At 47.5% G+C, this 18,265-nt stretch overlaps 2 protein-coding genes and 1 pseudogene across 10 annotated transcripts in view; 2 read left to right on the top strand and 1 right to left on the bottom strand.

Annotated features, from left to right (window-relative positions):
* Positions 1 to 10,709, bottom strand: part of Smarca4 (SWI/SNF related, matrix associated, actin dependent regulator of chromatin, subfamily a, member 4) — a 102,693-nt gene extending 91,984 nt beyond the window's left edge. For 8 of the 9 annotated variants that reach the window (XM_057766802.1, XM_057766805.1, XM_057766801.1 and 5 more), the window contains exon 1: positions 10,434 to 10,709. The gene's annotated coding sequence lies outside the window, so the exon portion shown is untranslated. The remainder of the gene's footprint in view (positions 1 to 10,433) is intronic. The other variant, XM_057766808.1, reaches the window with a different exon arrangement.
* On the top strand, positions 717 to 1,210 carry LOC130872638 (60S ribosomal protein L27a-like). The gene has a single exon (XM_057766811.1). It carries the CDS (start codon positions 733 to 735, stop codon positions 1,177 to 1,179), a length of 447 nt encoding a protein of 148 aa, XP_057622794.1. The 5' UTR covers positions 717 to 732; the 3' UTR covers positions 1,180 to 1,210.
* On the top strand, positions 5,479 to 6,547 carry LOC130872636 (lysophosphatidylserine lipase ABHD12-like; annotated as a pseudogene).
* Positions 10,710 to 18,265: the final 7,556 nt, after the last annotated feature.

Here is an 18,265-nt window from a genome sequence, read left to right as displayed (position 1 = left end):
CAGCCTGGTCTACAGAGCGAGTTCCAGGACAGGCTCCAAAACCACAGAGAAACCCTGTCTCGAAAAACCAAAAAAAAAAATAAATAAATAAATAAATAAATATTTTTTTTTTAAAAAAAAAACATAAACACAAAGCAGAGAGAATAGGACTATGAACTCTTTTTTTCTTTTTTTTTGGTTTTTCGAGACAGGGTTTCTCTGTGGCTTTGGATCCTGTCCTGGAACTAGCTCTTGTAGACCAGGCTGGCCTCGAACTCACAGAGATCCGCCTACCTCTGCCTCCCAAGTGCTGGGATTAAAGGCGTGCGCCACCACCGCCCAGCTAGGACTATGAACTCTTAAATCACTACCCAACTGATCTACTTCCTCCAGCAAGGCTACATCTCCTAAACCTCCCCAGGCAGCACCACCAACTGGGGCTCAAGTCTCCAACGCTTGAGATTATGGGGAACATGCTCATTTAAACCACCACAGAAAGTATAAGAGGCTCTTGAAAGTGTCATTTAGAGCTAGAGAGATGGCTCAGTGGTGAAGGGCACTTGCTGCTCTTCAAGAAGGCCAGGGGGTTCAGTTCCTAACACACACATATCTAATGTCCTACAACTCCTGTTCCTGGGGATCTGACATCCTTCTGGCACCCTTGGGTACCTGTACACATGACACATATATACACATACAAATGCAATCTATTAATAAAAACAGCACTTGCGCTCTTTCCTTTCTGCCACCGCCATGCCATCCAGACTGAGGAAGACCCGGAAACTCCGGGGCCACGTGAGCCACGGCCATGGCCGCATCGGTAAACACCGCAAGCATCCAGGAGGACGCGGGAACGCTGGAGGCATGCATCATCACAGGATCAACTTCGACAAATATCATCCAGGTTACTTCGGGAAAGTTGGGATGAGGCATTACCACTTAAAGAGGAACCAGAGCTTCTGCCCGACTGTCAATCTGGATAAACTGTGGACGCTGGTCAGTGAGCAGACTCGGGTCAACGCTGCCAAGAACAAGACTGGAGTTGCTCCCATCATCGATGTCGTGCCATCGGGCTACTACAAAGTTCTGGGGAAGGGAAAGCTCCCTAAGCAGCCTGTCATTGTGAAAGCCAAATTTTTCAGCAGAAGAGCTGAAGAGAAGATAAAGGGTGTTGGAGGTGCCTGTGTTCTGGTGGCTTGAAGCCACTCAGGGAGGCCAATTAAATGCTAACACTTTAAAAAAAAAAAAAAAAAAAAAAAAACAGCACTTGCTCCTCAAGCTGCTGCCTCTAAACATCGGGCTGCAGAAAAGGTAGAAAGTGTGCAGAGCTACTTACCATCAGTCAACCAGCCTGCAAACACGGAGAAAGAACAAAGAAGGAAGCTCTGCACAGGGAACAGTAACCAAATGAGTGCATCAAGATAGGGGCAATCAGCCTCTGCCTACCTCACTAAGAAAGCAACTGAGGGATTGGGAAGGCGGCTCAGTGAGCGATGCAGCTGCTCTGAAAATACTCACGTAAATACTAGGTAGGTGTGCCCACGATAGCAAAGGGGCTCAGAAGACTAGCCCAGTGAGGAGGTCTGGTTTCAAAAGCTCAAAATACAAGGCAGACAGAAATTAAGGAAGATGTCAACCATGGGCCACCACACACACGTGCCTGCACATCTGCAAGTAGACATAGCTGTAAAAAAAATAAATAAAAATGCAGGTGGACAGTGCCACAACTGTAATCCCAGCACAGGGGAGTGACAGGAGGACCCTGGGCTCACCAGTCAGTCTAAACCAGTGAATGAGCATACTCCAGGTTGAGACAGAGTCTTATTTCAAGGAACAAGTTAGGGGCTGGAGAGAGTTCAGTGATTAAGGACACTTGCTAAGCCAGGCAATGGCAGAGCAAAACTTTAATATCAACACTCAGGAGACAGAGGCAGGAGGATCTCTGTGAGTTCAAGGCCAGCCTGTTCTACAGATCAAGTTCCAGGACAGCCAGAGACACACAGAGAAACCCTGATTGCAGCTCTTACAGAGGACCTGAGTTAAATTCTCAGCATCCATGAGTTGGCCTGTAACTCTAGCTCCAGGGGATTCAATAAATATCCTTTTCTGGCCTCTGGGACACTTGCATTCACATACAAAAAGCCAACACAGAAATTTCAAATCAATCTTAAAAAATTAAACTTAGAAATTGTGTATGAGAGACTGAAGAAATGGCTCAGAGGTTAAGAACACTGACTGCTCTTCCAGAGATCCTGAGTTCAATTCCCGGGTCCCACATGATGGCTCACATCCATCTGTAATGAGATCTGGTGCCCCAAACACTATATACATAACAAATGAATCTTTAAAGAAAAGAAACTCTGTGTGGTACTAAGCTCTTACATCCTTTCTACTTTCGCCCACTTAAGATGAACATCCTAAAAGAGTCGGGTTGGTCTCAGTCCTCAGGGAGTCTCTGAATTGAACAGTGCAGGGGTGGGGGTGGGGCTACAAGGCTGGAGCACAGACACTTAACCTCTCCACCCCTAGGATGGGCATGCCACCACTGGCCAGACTGTGCTCACTCACCACATTTGCAGTAACTGCAGCAGGTTACACAAACCTGTCCTGTCCATCTCCCTTTTCTTGATTAAGACTAGTTCCAGCCCATTAGGCCTCTCATTAGTTCCCACTAGCCTGCTGTATTCACAAATAACATAGGTGGGGGAAGCTACCACCAGGGGCACAGAAGACTGTAGTTGACAGAGAAGCAAGGAACTGAGACTCCAGGCACAGGACACTGGAAAATGAACAGTAGTGGCTACCACCAGCATCACACATAGACACCAGGATTCCAGGTCCAACTTCAAAGGCACAGTGAGATGGCCCACAGTACAACTCTCCTGAGACTTTTAGGACAGGCAAGAGACACATCAGATGTCCCTGATCCACACACACACCCCAACTATCACAGGTGATACAGCAACTGTCATGAAGCCACCTGCTTCCTGAGCCAGTGAAGCATACCTAACTGGCAAAACAACTTACAACTGAAAAAGAGCCATACTGTTAAAAATGGGCACATGTTGCTTGCTTTTCTGTTGTTGGATCTGATGCTTTTGTTTGTATTTTTGAGACAGTCTCACCAGATAGCCCTAGCTGGCCTGGAACTATGTAGATCAGACTGGCCTCAAGTTCATCTATCTCCACCTATCTTTGCTTCTGAGAGCTGGGATTAAAGGAACACCACCACACCCAGCTTGAGCTTGTACTTTTGATCCTCCCACCTCTCCTTTCCAAGTGCTGGGGGTGACAGGCATACATTACCATACTGCTTTACACAGTGCTTGAGGTGGAGTCTCAGACTTCAAGCACTCTACAAACCAAGCTACACCCCCAGCAACTTTACCACACATTAAATGGTGAACACACGCAACAAAAGCTGAACTGTTAGCTGGGCACAGTGGCTCACACCAATAACCCTGGTACTTGGGAGGGTGAGGCAGAAGGAACTCAACATCAAGACTGAAGCAGGTCAGCTAGACTACATAATAAGACCTAAACAGGGCTGGAGAGATGGCTCAGAGGTTAAGAGCACAGACTACTCTTCCAGAGGTCCTGAGTTCAATTCCCAGCAACCACATGGTGGCTCACATCATCTATAATGAGATCTGGTGCCCTCATACATACAGGCAGAACACTGTATACATAATAAAAAATAAATCTTTAAAAAAAAAAAAAATAAGACCTAAACAGAGCCCACACCCCCCACCCAAAAATCCCACCACTTGGGAAACAAGGGACGGTGTTCAAGGTCAAGGTCACTCTCAGGCACATAATGAGTTTGAGGCCAGCCGAAGCTATGAGAGTCTATTTCATAAGTTCTAGAAACATCTTGGGGTGCAAGGACAGGAAGGGGTCCAGGCTGGTCTGTCTGCTAACATCCACTTGCTTATTTCTAATACAGTCCCTTCCTGGTGGGAAACAAAGGGAAGCCACTGAGGGCCCTCTTCCTTTTACAAAGCTGCGGGAAAGTCAAGCCCCGACAAAGCCTTCCCCTAACATGCCACTCAACTGTACAAACAGAAACCTTCACAGCAGCAGCTGCAGTTACACAGGAAACATCAAAATCACTAGTTACCTTAATGAGCTTAACACTTCCTCTAAGAGATGATATCAGTAAGATCTCTTGGTCTTGACATATCCCAGATAATACTGCCATTTTCATTTAGAGCTTCTAAACATCCCTTCCCCCCCAAAAAACAAAAACAAACAAAAAAAAACAACAATAAACAAAAACAACAACCAAAAAAAGCAAGCCAGGTGGTGGAGCAGGCCTTTAACCCCAGCACTCGAGAGGCAGAGGCAGGCGGATCTCTCTGAGTTCAAGGCCAGCCTGGTCTACAGAGAGAGTTCTGGGACAGACTCCAAAGCTACACAGAGAAATCCTGTCCTTAAAACAAACAAACAAACAAAAAAAGAGTTCATGAAACAGAAATGGCTCAGCTGTAAAAGTATGAAATAAGAATAAGAACCCATAGTACTCTAGAGGCAGAGGCAGGTGCATCTCTGTGAGTTTGAGGCCAGTCTGGTCTACAAGAGCTAGTTCCAGGGCAGGCACCAAAGCTACAGAGAAACCCTGTCTCGAAACAAACAAACAAACAAAAAATAAGAACCCACATAAATGTGGAAGGAAAGAACCAACTCCACAGAATATCCTTTTTAAAGGGAGAGAGACCACACCCCAATGGGCTGGTATCTCAGCGGCTATTGGCTGAAGGAGCGGAAGGCACTCCCACAACACCTCCCCCTTTTGTTTAAGTAAGAGAGTTCTAAACCTACTACGAAAGTATATACAATAAGTACAAATATTCTATTCTAACTAGCTTAGGTCTTGTATAACAAATAATTTGGCCAAGTCATGAGAGAAGAGTAACTACATTTATATAGTCTTCAACCCCATCGAAGATCTGAGAAGGGAAATAATGTTTCCTGGGTAATTAGGAAGTTCAGTAAAACAACTTCCAAGGCCGGGCGGTGGTGGCGCACGCCTTTAATCCCAGCACTTGGGAGGCAGAGGCAGGCGGATCTCTGTGAGTTCAAGACCAGCCTGGTCTACAGCGCTAGTTCCAGGATAGGCTCCAAAGCCAGAGAAACCCTGTCTCGAAAAACCAAAAACAAAACAAAAAAAACCTACCAAAACATGCAACAAATCACCCAAAGTCACGTTTGCAACCAACTTTGGCTAAGGCCTAACATAACTGACATACCATTTTCAAAGGCAAGCAACTTTTCAAAACTATCTTACCCTGTCTTGGCAGGATATGACAACTCTGACCTCCCTAAGCCACTGTGACACACTCTCTACACACATTACACTCATTTTATGAAATAACTTTTTTTTCAAGACAGTTTCTCTATGTAACAGTCCTGGCCAGTGACTGGCAGTGGGATCCCGGCGACTGCGGCCAGGCCAGCGAAGCCAGAGTGCCAGCGCTGGGACTGCTAGCCGACAGGGGGATGAGGAAGCCGGCTTGGACGGAGCCCGTCACCTTGGAGCATGAGCACTGCGCGCCGCCTCAGGCTCATCCTCCTCCGCTGGACTGCAGTATCGACTGCTGCTTGAAGCAGAACCTGTGTCTGGAGGGCAAGGGGATGACGCGGGCATGAAGCAGACGCTGGGCAGACTAAAGAGACTGTGGTTCTGACTGAGGAAGATAATTCTCTGTGTTCTGGGGTTCTACACTGCCATTCCTTTTCTTGTCAAACTGTGTCCTGGGATACAGGCCAAACTGATTTTCTTGAATTTTGTGAGGGTTCCCTATTTCACTGACTTGGAAAAAAACACAGGATCAAGGTTTGAATCACACCTGCAATTACTACCTCCAGCCAGAGGATGATGTGACTATTGGAGTCTGGCACACCATCCCCTCCATCTGGTGGAAAAATGCCCAAGGGAAGGACCAGATGTGGTATGAGGATGCTTTGGCTTCTAACCACCCCATCATTCTATACCTGCATGGGAATGCAGGCACCAGAGGAGGCACCGTGGAGCTGTACAAGGTGCTGAGCTCCCTTGGTTACCATGTGGTCATCACCTTCGATTACAGAGGCCGGGGTGACTCGGTGGGAACACCACTGAAGCGAGGCATGAGGTATGATGCGCTCCATGTCTTTGGATCAAAGCAAGAAGTGGTGGCAACCCTGTGTATATTTGGGGCCACTCACTGGGCACTGGAGTGGCATCGAATCTGGTACGGCTTCTCTGTGAGAGAGAGACACCGCCACATGCCCTCATATTGGAGTCTCCATTCACAAATATCCGTGAAGAAGCAAAGTCACCCATTTTCAGTGATATATCGAACTTCCCTGGCTTTGACGGGTTCTTCCTCGACCCCATTACAAGCAGTGGAATTTGCAAATGAGGGATTGTGAAGCCCATCTCCTGTCCTCAGCTCATCTTGCATGCTGAGGATGTCCCCTTTCACTCAGACCTTGGTTACAGACATAAGTACATCTACAAGAGCTCTGAGCTTCCACGGATAGGAGGGAATTCCTAGGGAAGTTGGAACCGGAGCGCCAGCACTGAGCCCGGCCTGTGAAGGAGCATGAAGACCCACCCTCCTTCCCTTCTCCCCTGGCCAGCAGTCTGGCACCCAGTAGCTCAGGGTGTCGCTACCTGTGGTGCTCAGGAGCCCAGTGTGTACCTAGAAAGGACTCAGACCCAGCAGGCAGAGCCTCCCCAGAAGAATCTGTGAGGAAAACACGGTGGCAGGCAGGTGGCCCTGACATGAACTTTTGGAACTCCATATGCCTTGTGCTGGGCACAGGCAACCTGGGAGGGACCCGGGAGCTCAGGACCACTCCCTCTGGCACCACCACTTAAACTATGGGAAAATGGTTCCTTCTGCTCTTCCTGGCGTAGAGTGGACTCTAAGTAGTTCGGTTTGTCCCTTCAGCTCGTGTACCTGCTTGCCTTCCTCAGCTGACCCTGCCTCTCATGGTATCTGCTCACCCACAGTAAGGGGCACCTAGATCTGCACTTCCTGCCATTCTGCCCACCTGTCATCTAACCTGGTTGTAGACTGAGCATTTATTTAAGAATAAAATCTTGGCCGGGCAGTGGTGGCGCACACCTTTAATCCCAGCACTTGGGAGGCAGAGGCAGGTGGATCTCTGTGAGTTCGAGACAGCCTGGGCTACAAGAGCTAGTTCCAGGACAGGCTCCAAAACCAGAGAAACCCTGTCTTGAAAAAAAAAAAATAAAATAAAATCTTGGTGGTTTTTCTTAAATAAAAAAAAAAAAATGAAAGGGAGGGAGGGAGGGAGGGAAGGAAGGAGGGGGAGAGGGGAAGGAAAAGAGGGAGGGAGGGAGAGAGGGAGGGAGAGAGAGAGAGAGAGAGAGAGAGAGAACAGTCAGTCCTGGCCCGCTACTCACTCTGTAGACCAGGCTGGCCTCAAACTCATTTACATTCAATACACAAGAAAGAGAGTGAATGAGATGAGACTGGGGCTGGCATGGGCTTTTGAGTCTCAAGACCCAACAACAGTGAAACACCTCCTCTAACAAGGTCATAAAACTTAAACCTTCCCCAAAACAGGTCCAGCAAGCTTTCAAATATGTATGAGCTTCTGGGGACTATTCTCATTCAAACCACACCATCACTGTAAGCTCTGCGTTGTTCCCAGCACCACAAAATAAAAAATAACAACAATGAAACCAGAAGACTAACTTCTTTTTTTTTTTTTTTTGGTTTTTGGAGACAGGGTTTCTCTGTGGCTTTGGAGCCTGTCCTGGAACTAGCTCTGTAGACCAGGCTGGTCTCGAACTCCCAAAGATCCGCCTGCCTCTGCCTCCCGAGTGCTGGGATTAAAGGCGTGCGCCACCATCGCCTGGCAAGACTAACTTTTAATGCCATTTCACTGAAGCCCAACACCAGGTGAGGTGGCACTGGTCACACCTGTTTCACAGGATGAATGCTAGGACTCAGGGGTCTGCATATGAATTAGAGCTCTGAAGAACTACCTGGTGGCAAGATTGCTCACCAGACAAAAACACTTGCTGTCAATCTGATGACCTGGAATTCAATCCCCAGGACCCATGGGTAAAAATCTGCTCCTCCACATATCACACAAAATTAAACAAGTTGTTTTTTAGATTTTTACTATTTTATGTGTATGAGTGTTTTGCCTGCATGTATATCAAGATTGGTGCCTAAGGAAGTAGTTAACATCCATATGGGTGCTGGGAATTGAACCCAGGTCCTAAGCAACAAGTACTCTTTATTTTTTTTTTTTTTTTGGTTTTTCGAGACAGGGTTTCTCTGTGGTTTTGGAGCCTGTCCTAGAACTAGCTCTTGTAGACCAGGCTGGTCTCGAACTCACAGAGATCCACCTGCCTCTGCCTCCCAAGTGCTGGGATTAAAGGCGTGCGCCACCACCGCCCGGCTTGCAACAAGTACTCTTAACCATGGATTCAACTCTCCAGCCTACAAAAAATGTTTTCAGTTCAAAAAAAGTAGTAACACCCAAGCCGGGCAGTGGTGGCGCACACCTTTAATCCCAGCATTTGGGAGACAAAGACAGGTGGATCTCTGTGAGTTCGAGGCAAGCACGGTCTACACACTAGTTCCAGGACAGACTCCAAAACTACAGAGAAACCCCGTCTCGAAAAACCAAAAAAAAAAAAAAAAACAAGAAAAAAGAAAGAAAAACAAACAAGAAAAAAGAAAAGAAATATTAGGAGCTTGGTGGTGGCAGCACACACATTTAATCCCAGCATTTGGGAAGCAGAAGCAGGAGGATCTCTATGAGTTCAGGTCTATGGAGTGAGCAAGTTTGACGCCAGCCACGACTGTTGAAACCCCCGTGTCCAAAAACAAAAAATAAATCACGAGTGGGCCCACAAGGCACGGTGATGCCTGCCTTTAGTCCCCGCATTCAGGAAACAGAGATAAGCAGATATGTGTGAGTTTGAGGCCAGCCAGACACATGGAGAGTTCCAGAACAGCCAGGGCTACACAGTGAGACCCAAGAAAACAAAACAAAAAAGTTAAAACAAACCAAGAATTTATTTTATTTTATTTTTTTTTTTTTTTTTTTTGGTTTTTTTCGAGACAGGGTTTCTCTGTGGCTTTGGAGCCTGTCATGGAACTAGCTCTGTAGACCAGGCTGGTCTCGAACTCCCAGAGATCCGCCTGCCTCTGCCTCCCGAGTGCTGGGATTAAAGGCGTGCGCCACCACCGCCCGGCTCCAAGCACTTTAAAAATGAATGAATACATCTACAGGCCAAGGAAAATGCCCTCTCGTTTCCAGCCCCTTGCCCTGAAGACGTGTGTTACACAGTAAGGACTGACTATCCGCAGAGCAGTCAACGACAGTGCAGGAACACTGGCTGAACGCCTCTGGTCCCAGCACTTGGTAGGTGGAGGCAGGAGGAGGAGGAATTCAAGGCCAGCCTGGGCTACTTAAGGAGTTGGAGGTCAGCTTTGGTTCTATGAGGTCCTGTCTCCGAAATCACAATAATAATGATGATAATGCAGGAATTATTTGTCCAGTTTTTCCAAACCCTATCTGTGAAGCAGTTCCCTTGTACAAAGGAGGAAACCAACGGGTGCGGAGGGAAGACTTTGCCTAAGGCCACACAGCCGACGCTGACAGCCGGCGCGGGGCATCAAACTCAAAGCCAGTCTGTCAATTCAAACTAAACTTGTTTCCAAATCCTGAGAAGCAGCTGGAGTCCCTGCAAGTGGGGAGGGCATCAAGTCGATGCCTTCGATGCTTTAAAATAAAAAGCCCTATCTGGAAAGCAGGGAAGGGAGGGCCAAGGGACTCGAAAGAAAAACAATGCCTCCGTGAGCAAACGTTCCTAGGCATCTTTCAGTTTTTAGGAAAGCATTTCAAAGTCACTACCTGCAAGGAACGGAAGGCGTTATTTACTTTTCCTTCAAGATCTTCAATAATAAAATTTGTCAAAACAAGAGATGTCTTGGGAACGAAGAGGGTTCCTGACTGCGTCCAAGCCACTCTGGACATCAATATCTGAGGTAAAATGTTGCTCCAGACCCCCGACCACAGCGCATTAAGATCGCACCCGTTACAAACAGGACAGAAAAGACCAAACAGCCAGCCATTGTTGAAAGTTGGGGTCACAGAATTTAAAGTTGAGAGGTCTGAATCTCTGGAACGGCAAAGGGAGGGAGCTTTGTCCCAAGATCTCACGAGAACGCGCGCGCGGCCTCCACGAGGCCCAGGGCCACCCGCCTGGCCGGCCACAGAGCCGGGAAGCGGCCGCGATCTCGCTGCACTGAGGCCTGAGCCGCGCGCAAGGCTTCTTGACCCTCGGGCGCCGCCGTACCCCGACCCCGCTCGGGTCGCCCGGCTGCCCCCTCCCCCTCCCGGCGCCTCGGCTTCATTCAAACCGTCTTCCCCAAGCCCCGGGCGCCTCGTTTCGCCCGAGAGTCTCCCTTCCTTACCCGGAGGTACCGGCGCCGTAGCCTTCCTGGCGCCGCCCCCAACCCTCCACGAGGGGTCGGGGACAGAGTGGGCGTCTCGCTTCTCCTCGCGAAACAAAGAAGCCGTCGCCGCCGCTGCCAAGCGAGGGGAGAGCCTGGCGCGCGTGCCCGCTCAGCTTCGGCAGGCCGCCCCCCCAACACACGCAGCCCGCGCGCCGGCCACGCGCGCGCCCGCCTCCCTCCTACCCAGTCCACGACTCCTGCTTCCGCCGCCCGCCTGGCCTCGTGAGCGCGCCAGGCCACCCTTCCGCTCCCTGTGCGCACGCGCAGGAGTTCGCTGCGCGCAGGCGCACCGTTCCTCTAAGAGAGCGAGAGGGTGGGTGGGTCCAGACGCCGCACAAGATCCTGACGCACCGCCTCTGTGGGGCGCTGGGCGGCTCTGCGCACGCGCACAGTTCCAAACTGGGCCTCAACCAGGGGAGCATGCGCAAAGGGAGCGCCACTGCTGCGAGGACTCAAGGTTGGGGGAGGGGATTTTGTGGTCCTGATGGGAGATAGGCGTGCTGAAAGCGAGCCCTTAGGCTCGGAAATGAGCACCCAAAGTGGAAACTGAAGCCGAGGAACGGTCATACTGCCCAAGGACGGTACAGAGCCCACGCGAGGCCAAGGCCAGGTCTGGGAAACTCTTTGATCCTGGCGCTGGCGTGGCCCTGACTGCTCTGCAAGGCTCTGCCCTGTCCACATTTCCTGCAGAACCTGCTGAGGCCCATTAATTAGCTTTCCAAATATTTATTGAACTGCCATCAGCTCCTAGCCGCCCTCGGGTTCAGAATCGGTGGGTAGCAGGATGAGTGAGTGAAATGTGCTGTGTGTGAGGTGGACACAGCCAGGTCACAGTTTTCCTTCCCGTTCCTAAGAAGGAATGAGCGTAGAACTTGGTGCAAGTGTAGAGAGTCCAAGCCTCTATTTGAGTTTGAAAAACATTTGGGCCGGGCGGTGGTGGCGCACGCCTTTAATCCCAGCACTCGGGAGGCAGAGGCAGGCGGATCTCTGGGAGTTCGAGACCAGCCTGGTCTACAAGAGCTAGTTCCAGGACAGGCTCCAAAGCCACAGAGAAACCCTGTCTCGAAAAACAAAAACAAAACAAAACAAAAAAAAAAAAAAAACAAGAAAAGCATTTGGTGGTTGGGGCTGGAGAAATGGTTCAGAGGTTAAGAGCACTGACTGCTCTTTTAGGGGTCCTGAGTTCAATTCCCAGCAACCACCATGGTTCCTCACAGCCATCTATGACATGACAAGATCTAGTGCCCTCTTCTGGCATGCAGTCTACGTGGAGGTAGAATGTTGGATACATAATAATAAATAAACATTTTTTTTTAAAAAAAGAAAAATATCTGGTAATGATCAGGCATGGTATCCCACGCCTTTAATCCCAGCATTCAGAAGGCAGAAACAAGTGGATATTTGTGAGTTTAATGCCAACCTTTTTTGCTTTGTTTTTCAAGACAGGGTTTCTCTGTGAGGCCCTGGTTGTCCTGGAACTTGCTGTGTAGACCAGGCTGGCCTGGAACTCAGAGATTCGCCTTCTTCTGCTCCCGGAGTGTTGGAATTAAAGGTGTGTACCACCACCACCAAGCCCTACTTGGTCTCCTACATAGCGAATTCCAGGACAGCCAGGGATTCAAACAAAAAGGCTGGGTTTTTTTCTTTTCATATAAAGGACAACAGCACAATGTTTTTGTCAGGAAATCACTGGCAGTGATCCCCTGGCCACTGCTTCCCAAGCCACCAGGACTGGCAGCCTATGGTATTGAATTTATTTTATTGGATTTATTTTAAGGATCTGGAGAGATGAGTCAGCAATTAAGAGCATTGGCTACTCTTCCAGAGAACCTGGGTTCAAGTCCCAGCACCCACATGACAGCTCATAACTGCCTGTAACTCCGTATCAACTGATCCGACACCTTCATATCTAATGCAGGCAAACAAGTGCACACAAAATTAAAAATATTTTTTTAAAAGATTTATTTTAAAATGGGACTTGGACTAGAGAGATGGCTAAGAGGTTAAGATCACTGACTGCTCTTACAGAGGTTCTGAGTTCAATTCCCAGTAACCACATGGTGGCTTACAACCATCTTATTATGAGATCTGGTGCCCTCTCCTCGTGTGCAGTCATGCATTCAGACAGAACACTGTATACATAATAAATAAATCTTTAAAAAAAAAAAAAAAAACAAGAGAAAGATGGGGCTTGGTGACATTTGCTCTTAATCTCACCAGGTCAGTCTGTGAGTTGTGTCCAAGTCATCCACATAGTGAGTCCCAAGTCAGTCAAGGTTATATAATGAGACTCTTCTCAAAAATAAATATTTCGATGACTGGTGAAATGAATGGCTCAGCAGTCAAGAGCACTTGCTTGCACAGAGGACCCAAATTCTGTTCCCAGCCAACATCTCAAGTGGCTCACAATTCCTATAGACTGATGCCCTCTTCTGGCCTCCTTAGGTGCACACACACACACTCAGCATAAAACACACTCAGCCTACAGATGACAGACACAAATTTTATTTATTTTAAAGTTTTTCAAGATCAGGTTTCTCTGTGTAGCCCTGGCTGTCCTGGAACTTGCTCTGTAGACCAGGTTGGCTCAAACTCACAGAGATTCACCTGCTTCTGCTTCCCAGTTGCTGGGATTAAAGGTGTATGCCACCACTTTTGGTGATTAATTTTAATTTTTATGTGCATTGGTGTTTTGCCTACATATATGTAAGGGTGTAAGATCCCCTAGAACTGGAGTTGTAAGTTACCATGTGGGTGCTGGGAATTTGCCCAGGTCCTAAGGGAGAGCAGCCAGTGTTCTTAACTGCTGAGCCATCTCTCCAACCCCCTAATTTTTAGTTTTATTTGTTCTCTGTGTGTGAAAATTCAGATCCTCTACAAGACAGTACACTTCTAACCACTGAGTCATCTCTCTAAGCCCCTCTGGGGGAAAAAATGTGTATTAGTGTTTTGCCTGCATGTATGTATACCACATGCATGTGCATGGGTAGTACCCAAGAAGCCAGGTGGTATGACCTGCCATGCAGGCACTGGGAACTAAACCCTGGTTCTCTGTAAGGCTTGCTTTTCTCCGACAGGGTCTAGCTATACAAACTGAACTGGCCTTCAGCTCAGGATTCTCCTGCTCTTTCCCCAAGTACTAGGATTACAAGTGTCCACTTTACATACTAGAATTTGGTTGGTTGTTCATTTGTTTGAGACAGAGTCTATGTAACCTTGCCTGACCTGCGACTGGCAATGTAGATCAGGCTGTCTTCAGATTCATAGAGATCCACCCGCCTTGTCTCCAGAGTGCTGGGATTGGAGGCCTGTGCCAGCACGACCAGCCGTACTAGTTTTTAAAGCGTCACATATGGGCTGGGAGTGTGATTCTCACCTGTAGAGCTTGCCTAGCACACATGGAGCCCTGATTCCATCACCAGCACTGAGTACACTAAGCACGTGGTACACGCCTGTGGGCTCAGAAATAGGAATTTGCAGGCATGAAGATCAGTAGTACAAAGTCACCCTCCGCTACAGAGTGGACTTGAGGTGAGCCTGGACTGTATGAGAACGCTTCAAAGATAAAAAAGAAAGAAAAATGGGGGGAGGGGGATGAAGAGAGGGCAGGCTACCTGGCTATTAACTGGGTAACTCTGCATCAGCAAATTGGGCCTTTCCCATCCCCAGATGGGTACCCACCAGGAAGATCATAAGCAAAAGTCCACATATGTGCAGAAGCTGACTGGAGCAGGGTAACTGCAGACTTCATCATCCGCAGACAAGTCTACTGGACCCCATGGCATGCCTTGTGTTCTCCTCCTTTAAAACTGATCTGATGCCTTCTTCTGGCATGCAGGTGTACATGCAGATAGAGCACCATATACATAAAATAAGTAAATTTTAAAAAATTAAAAACAAAATTTATATGAAAGATGTACACCTTTAATTCCAGCACTTTAGAGGCAAAGGCAGGCAGCCTCATCTACATAGCAAGTTCCAGGCCAGCCAGGGTGCATGATAGGAGTGTGTGTGTGTGTGTAGGTATGTGCACATGAGTACCAGTGCCCAAAGAGGCCAGAAGAGTTGAAACTATAGCAACTGGAATTCCAGGCTATTTCCGCCACCTGATGTGGGTACTGGGAATTGAATCCTGGTGCTCTGCAAAAGCGGCAAGTACATTTAACAACTGACTTTTGATTGAAACATAGCAATTACACATATTATGGAGTACAGTACTGTCTTTGAATACCTGCTTGCTTTGTGCTGCTTACACCAGGCTCATGAGCATAGCTATCACTTTAGGTTGGTTTTTTTATTTTTTGGTTTACTTTAGGTTTTTATTTGTATTATTATTATTTCAAATGGTTATTTCAAGTATGTGTGTGGAGTGTGTGTGATATGTGTGTACCAATGCTGGTAGAGGCAGAAAAGGAAGTCAGATGGCCGGGAGCTAGAATTACAGGCATGTGAGTCACCAACATGTTGGGAACTGAACTCAGCTCTTTTGAGAAAGTAGAATGGGTCAGGGTTTTGTTTTGTTTTGTTTTGAGACAGAGTCTCATTATAGAACCCTGACTGGCCTGAAACTCTTCATGTAGACAAAGTTGACCTCAAACTCGAGAGATCAGCCTGCCTTTGCCTCCTAAGTGCTGAGATTAAAGGTGTGCACCACTGCCGGGCGGTGGTGGCGCACGCCTTTAATCCCAGCACTCGGGAGGCAGAGGCAGGTGGATCTCTGTGAGTTCGAGGCCAGCCTGGTCTACAAAGGGAGTTCCAGGACAGGCTCCAAAGCCACAGAGAAACCCTGTCTCGAAAAAACAAAAACAAAAAAAAAAACCAAAACAACAAAAAAAAAGGTGTGCACCACTACTCCCAGGTCACCTTGGTCCCTGTGCCAATGCGTTCAAGTGTACGTCCCACTTTCTCTTCTATAAGGTTCAGTGTGGCTGGCTTTATGTTGAGGTCTTTGATCCGTTTGGACTTGAGTTTTGTGCATGGTGATAGATATGGGTCTATTTTCATTCTTCTACATGCTGATATCCAGTTATGCCAGCACCACTTGTTAAATATGTTCTCTTTTTTCCATTTGATATTTTTTACTTCTTTATCAAAGATCAGGTATTCGAAGATGTGTGGATTGATATCTGGGTCTTTTATTCAGTTCCATTGGTCCTCCTGTCTGTTCTTTTTTTTTTTTTTTTTTTTTGGTTTTTCGAGACAGGGTTTCTCTGTGGTTTTGGCTCGAACCTCCTGTCTGTTCTTATGCCAATACCAGGCTGTTTTCAGTACTGTAGCTCTGCAGTAGAGTTTGAAGTCAGGGATTGTGATGCCTCCAGAAGTTCTTTTATTGTACAGGATTGTTTTGGCTATCCTGGGTTTTTGCTTTTCCAAATGAAGTTGAGTACCATTCTTTTGAGGTCTGTGAAGAATTTTGCTGGGATTTTGTTTTTTTGTTTTTTGGGGTTTTTTTTTTTTTTTTTGGTTTTTCGAGACAGGGTTTCTCTGTGGTTTTGGAGCCTGTCCTTGAACTAGCTCTTGTAGACCAGGCTGGTCTCGAACTCACAGAGATCCGCCTGCCTCTGCCTCCCGAGTGCTGGGATTAAAGGCGTGCGCCACCACCGCCCAGCTTGCTGGGATTTTGATAGGCATGGAATTCTTTTTTATATACTTTTATTTTTTGGTTTTTTCGGTACAGGGTTTTTCTGTATATCTTTGGTATCCTGGAACTCACTCTGTAGACCAGGTGGCCTCAAACTCACAAAAATCCACCTGCCTCTGCCTCCCAAGTGCTGGTTTTAAAGATGTGTGCCACCACACCTGGCAGGCTGGAATTCTTTTTTTTTTTTTTTTTTTTTTTTGGGTTTTTTGAGACAGGGTTTCTCTGTGGTTTTGGAGCCTGTCCTGGAACTAGCTCTTGTAGACCAGGCTGGTCTCGAACTCACAAGAGATCCGCCTGCCTCTGCCTCCCAAGTGCTGGGATTAAAGGCGTGCGCCACCACCGCCCGGCTCAGGCTGGAATTCTTAAGGAGCTGAGGATGGTCTTAAACTCCTGATCCCTCTGTCTTCCTCCTCTGAAGTTCTAGGATGAGAGGTATGAGCTGTCATGCTTCCAATAAGTTACCTTCTGACCATCCCATCACTTCACCTGTTTATCAGATGGCCAGAACTAGAATGATCTGTCAGCATGCACAAGCATGCACAAAATCAACAAGATTTTGATTTTAAAGACAAGCTTTTCACTATATCCAGGCTAACCTCAACCTCATGAACCTGTCTCAACCTCCTGAGTATTGGAATTAAACTGCCAAGCCCTACCACTACCAGATGGAAGCTTTTATAGATTGCCAGTCTTGTGGTAAGCCAACCTGGAGTATGCATGGGTGTGATGGAACCTGCCAGCAATACTACCCGCCTTTAGTTTCTCTTCAGGTCCTTCTGTTCTCTTATACAGTCCCCCTTCCTTCCTGTAGCCTCATTCTGGTTTAGGGAGGAAAATGCATGTTCAGCACACTTGAGATCAGGGCACAGTTTGGGGAGTCCACTTCTTTCCTTCCACTCTGTTCCAGCATCTGGGAATCAATAGCAGGTCATCAGGTTTCGTGGCCAGTGCCTGATCCACTGGGCCATCCTGCCCTGCACCCATTCTTGTTTAAGATGGAGCCTTGTACAGCCCCAGAAGGCCTCGCTGAAGGTGACCTTGAACATCTGATCCTCTTGACAGCTGAAACCATTGGTGTATACCACCATGCCTGGTGGATTTCGCTCTGGGGATCAAACCTGCAGCTTTGTTTTTGTTTTTTGTTATTTTTTGTATTGTTTTTTCGAGACAGGGTTTCTCTGTGCCCTAGCTGTCCTGGAACTCATGTGTGCCACCACCGCCCAGATAAACCTACAGCTCTGTGCATGCTACATCACAGAGCCACAACCTCTGGCATCACAGTGAAGCACCCAGTATGAAGCCTAGTAGGTGGGCCCTGTGAGACTTGGTGAAACAGGTTACACCACCCTGAACTAGCGCAACCAGAAACCATGACTCACTAAAGCTCTGGGGCTGGAGAGACGGCTCAGAGGTTAAGAGCACTGGCTGCTCTTCCAGAGGACCTGAGTTCACAGAACCCACATGGAAGCTCATAACATCTGTAACTGTAATTCCATGGAATCCAATGTCCTCTTCTGGTGTGCAGATGAACATGCGGACAAAACACATACAAAAAATACATAAAGAAGTTTTTTTTTTAATATTTATTTATTTATTTTGTATACAATATTCTGCCTGTGTGTATGTCTGCAGGCCAGAAGAGGGCACCAGACCCCATTACAGATGGTTGTGAGCCACCATGTGGTTGCTGGGAATTGAACTCAGGACCTCTGGAAGAGCAGGCAATGCTCTTAACCTCTGAGCCATCTCTCCAGCCCCATAAAGAAGTTTTTATTTTGTTTAGTTTTTCAAGACAGGGTTTCTCTGCGTAGCTTTGGCTGTCCTGAACTCACTGTGTAGACCAGGGTAGCTTTGAACTCAGAGAGTTCAATTCCCAGCAACCACATGGTGGTTCACATCCATCTTACAGTGGGATGTAATGCCCTCTTCTGACATAAAGGCATACATGCAGATAGAACACTCATCTAAGTAAAATAAATAAATCAAAAGACAGAGAATTTTCCACTATGGTCTTCTGGTTGAACATTTTGTCCCCAACTGGTGGCATAGTTTTAGAAGGCTGTGAAAACTTTAGGAGGTGGGACCCAGCTGAAGGAAGCAGATCACGGGGAAGTTATCTTGTCCCTAACCATCTGCTTTTTTCTCGGTT

The sequence above is a fragment of the Chionomys nivalis genome, chromosome 4, assembly GCF_950005125.1.
Source record: "Chionomys nivalis chromosome 4, mChiNiv1.1, whole genome shotgun sequence".
In the NCBI taxonomy this organism is placed as follows: domain Eukaryota; kingdom Metazoa; phylum Chordata; class Mammalia; order Rodentia; family Cricetidae; genus Chionomys; species Chionomys nivalis.
Note: the sequence above shows the minus strand (reverse complement) of the source record. Positions and strands in the feature narration are given on the sequence as shown.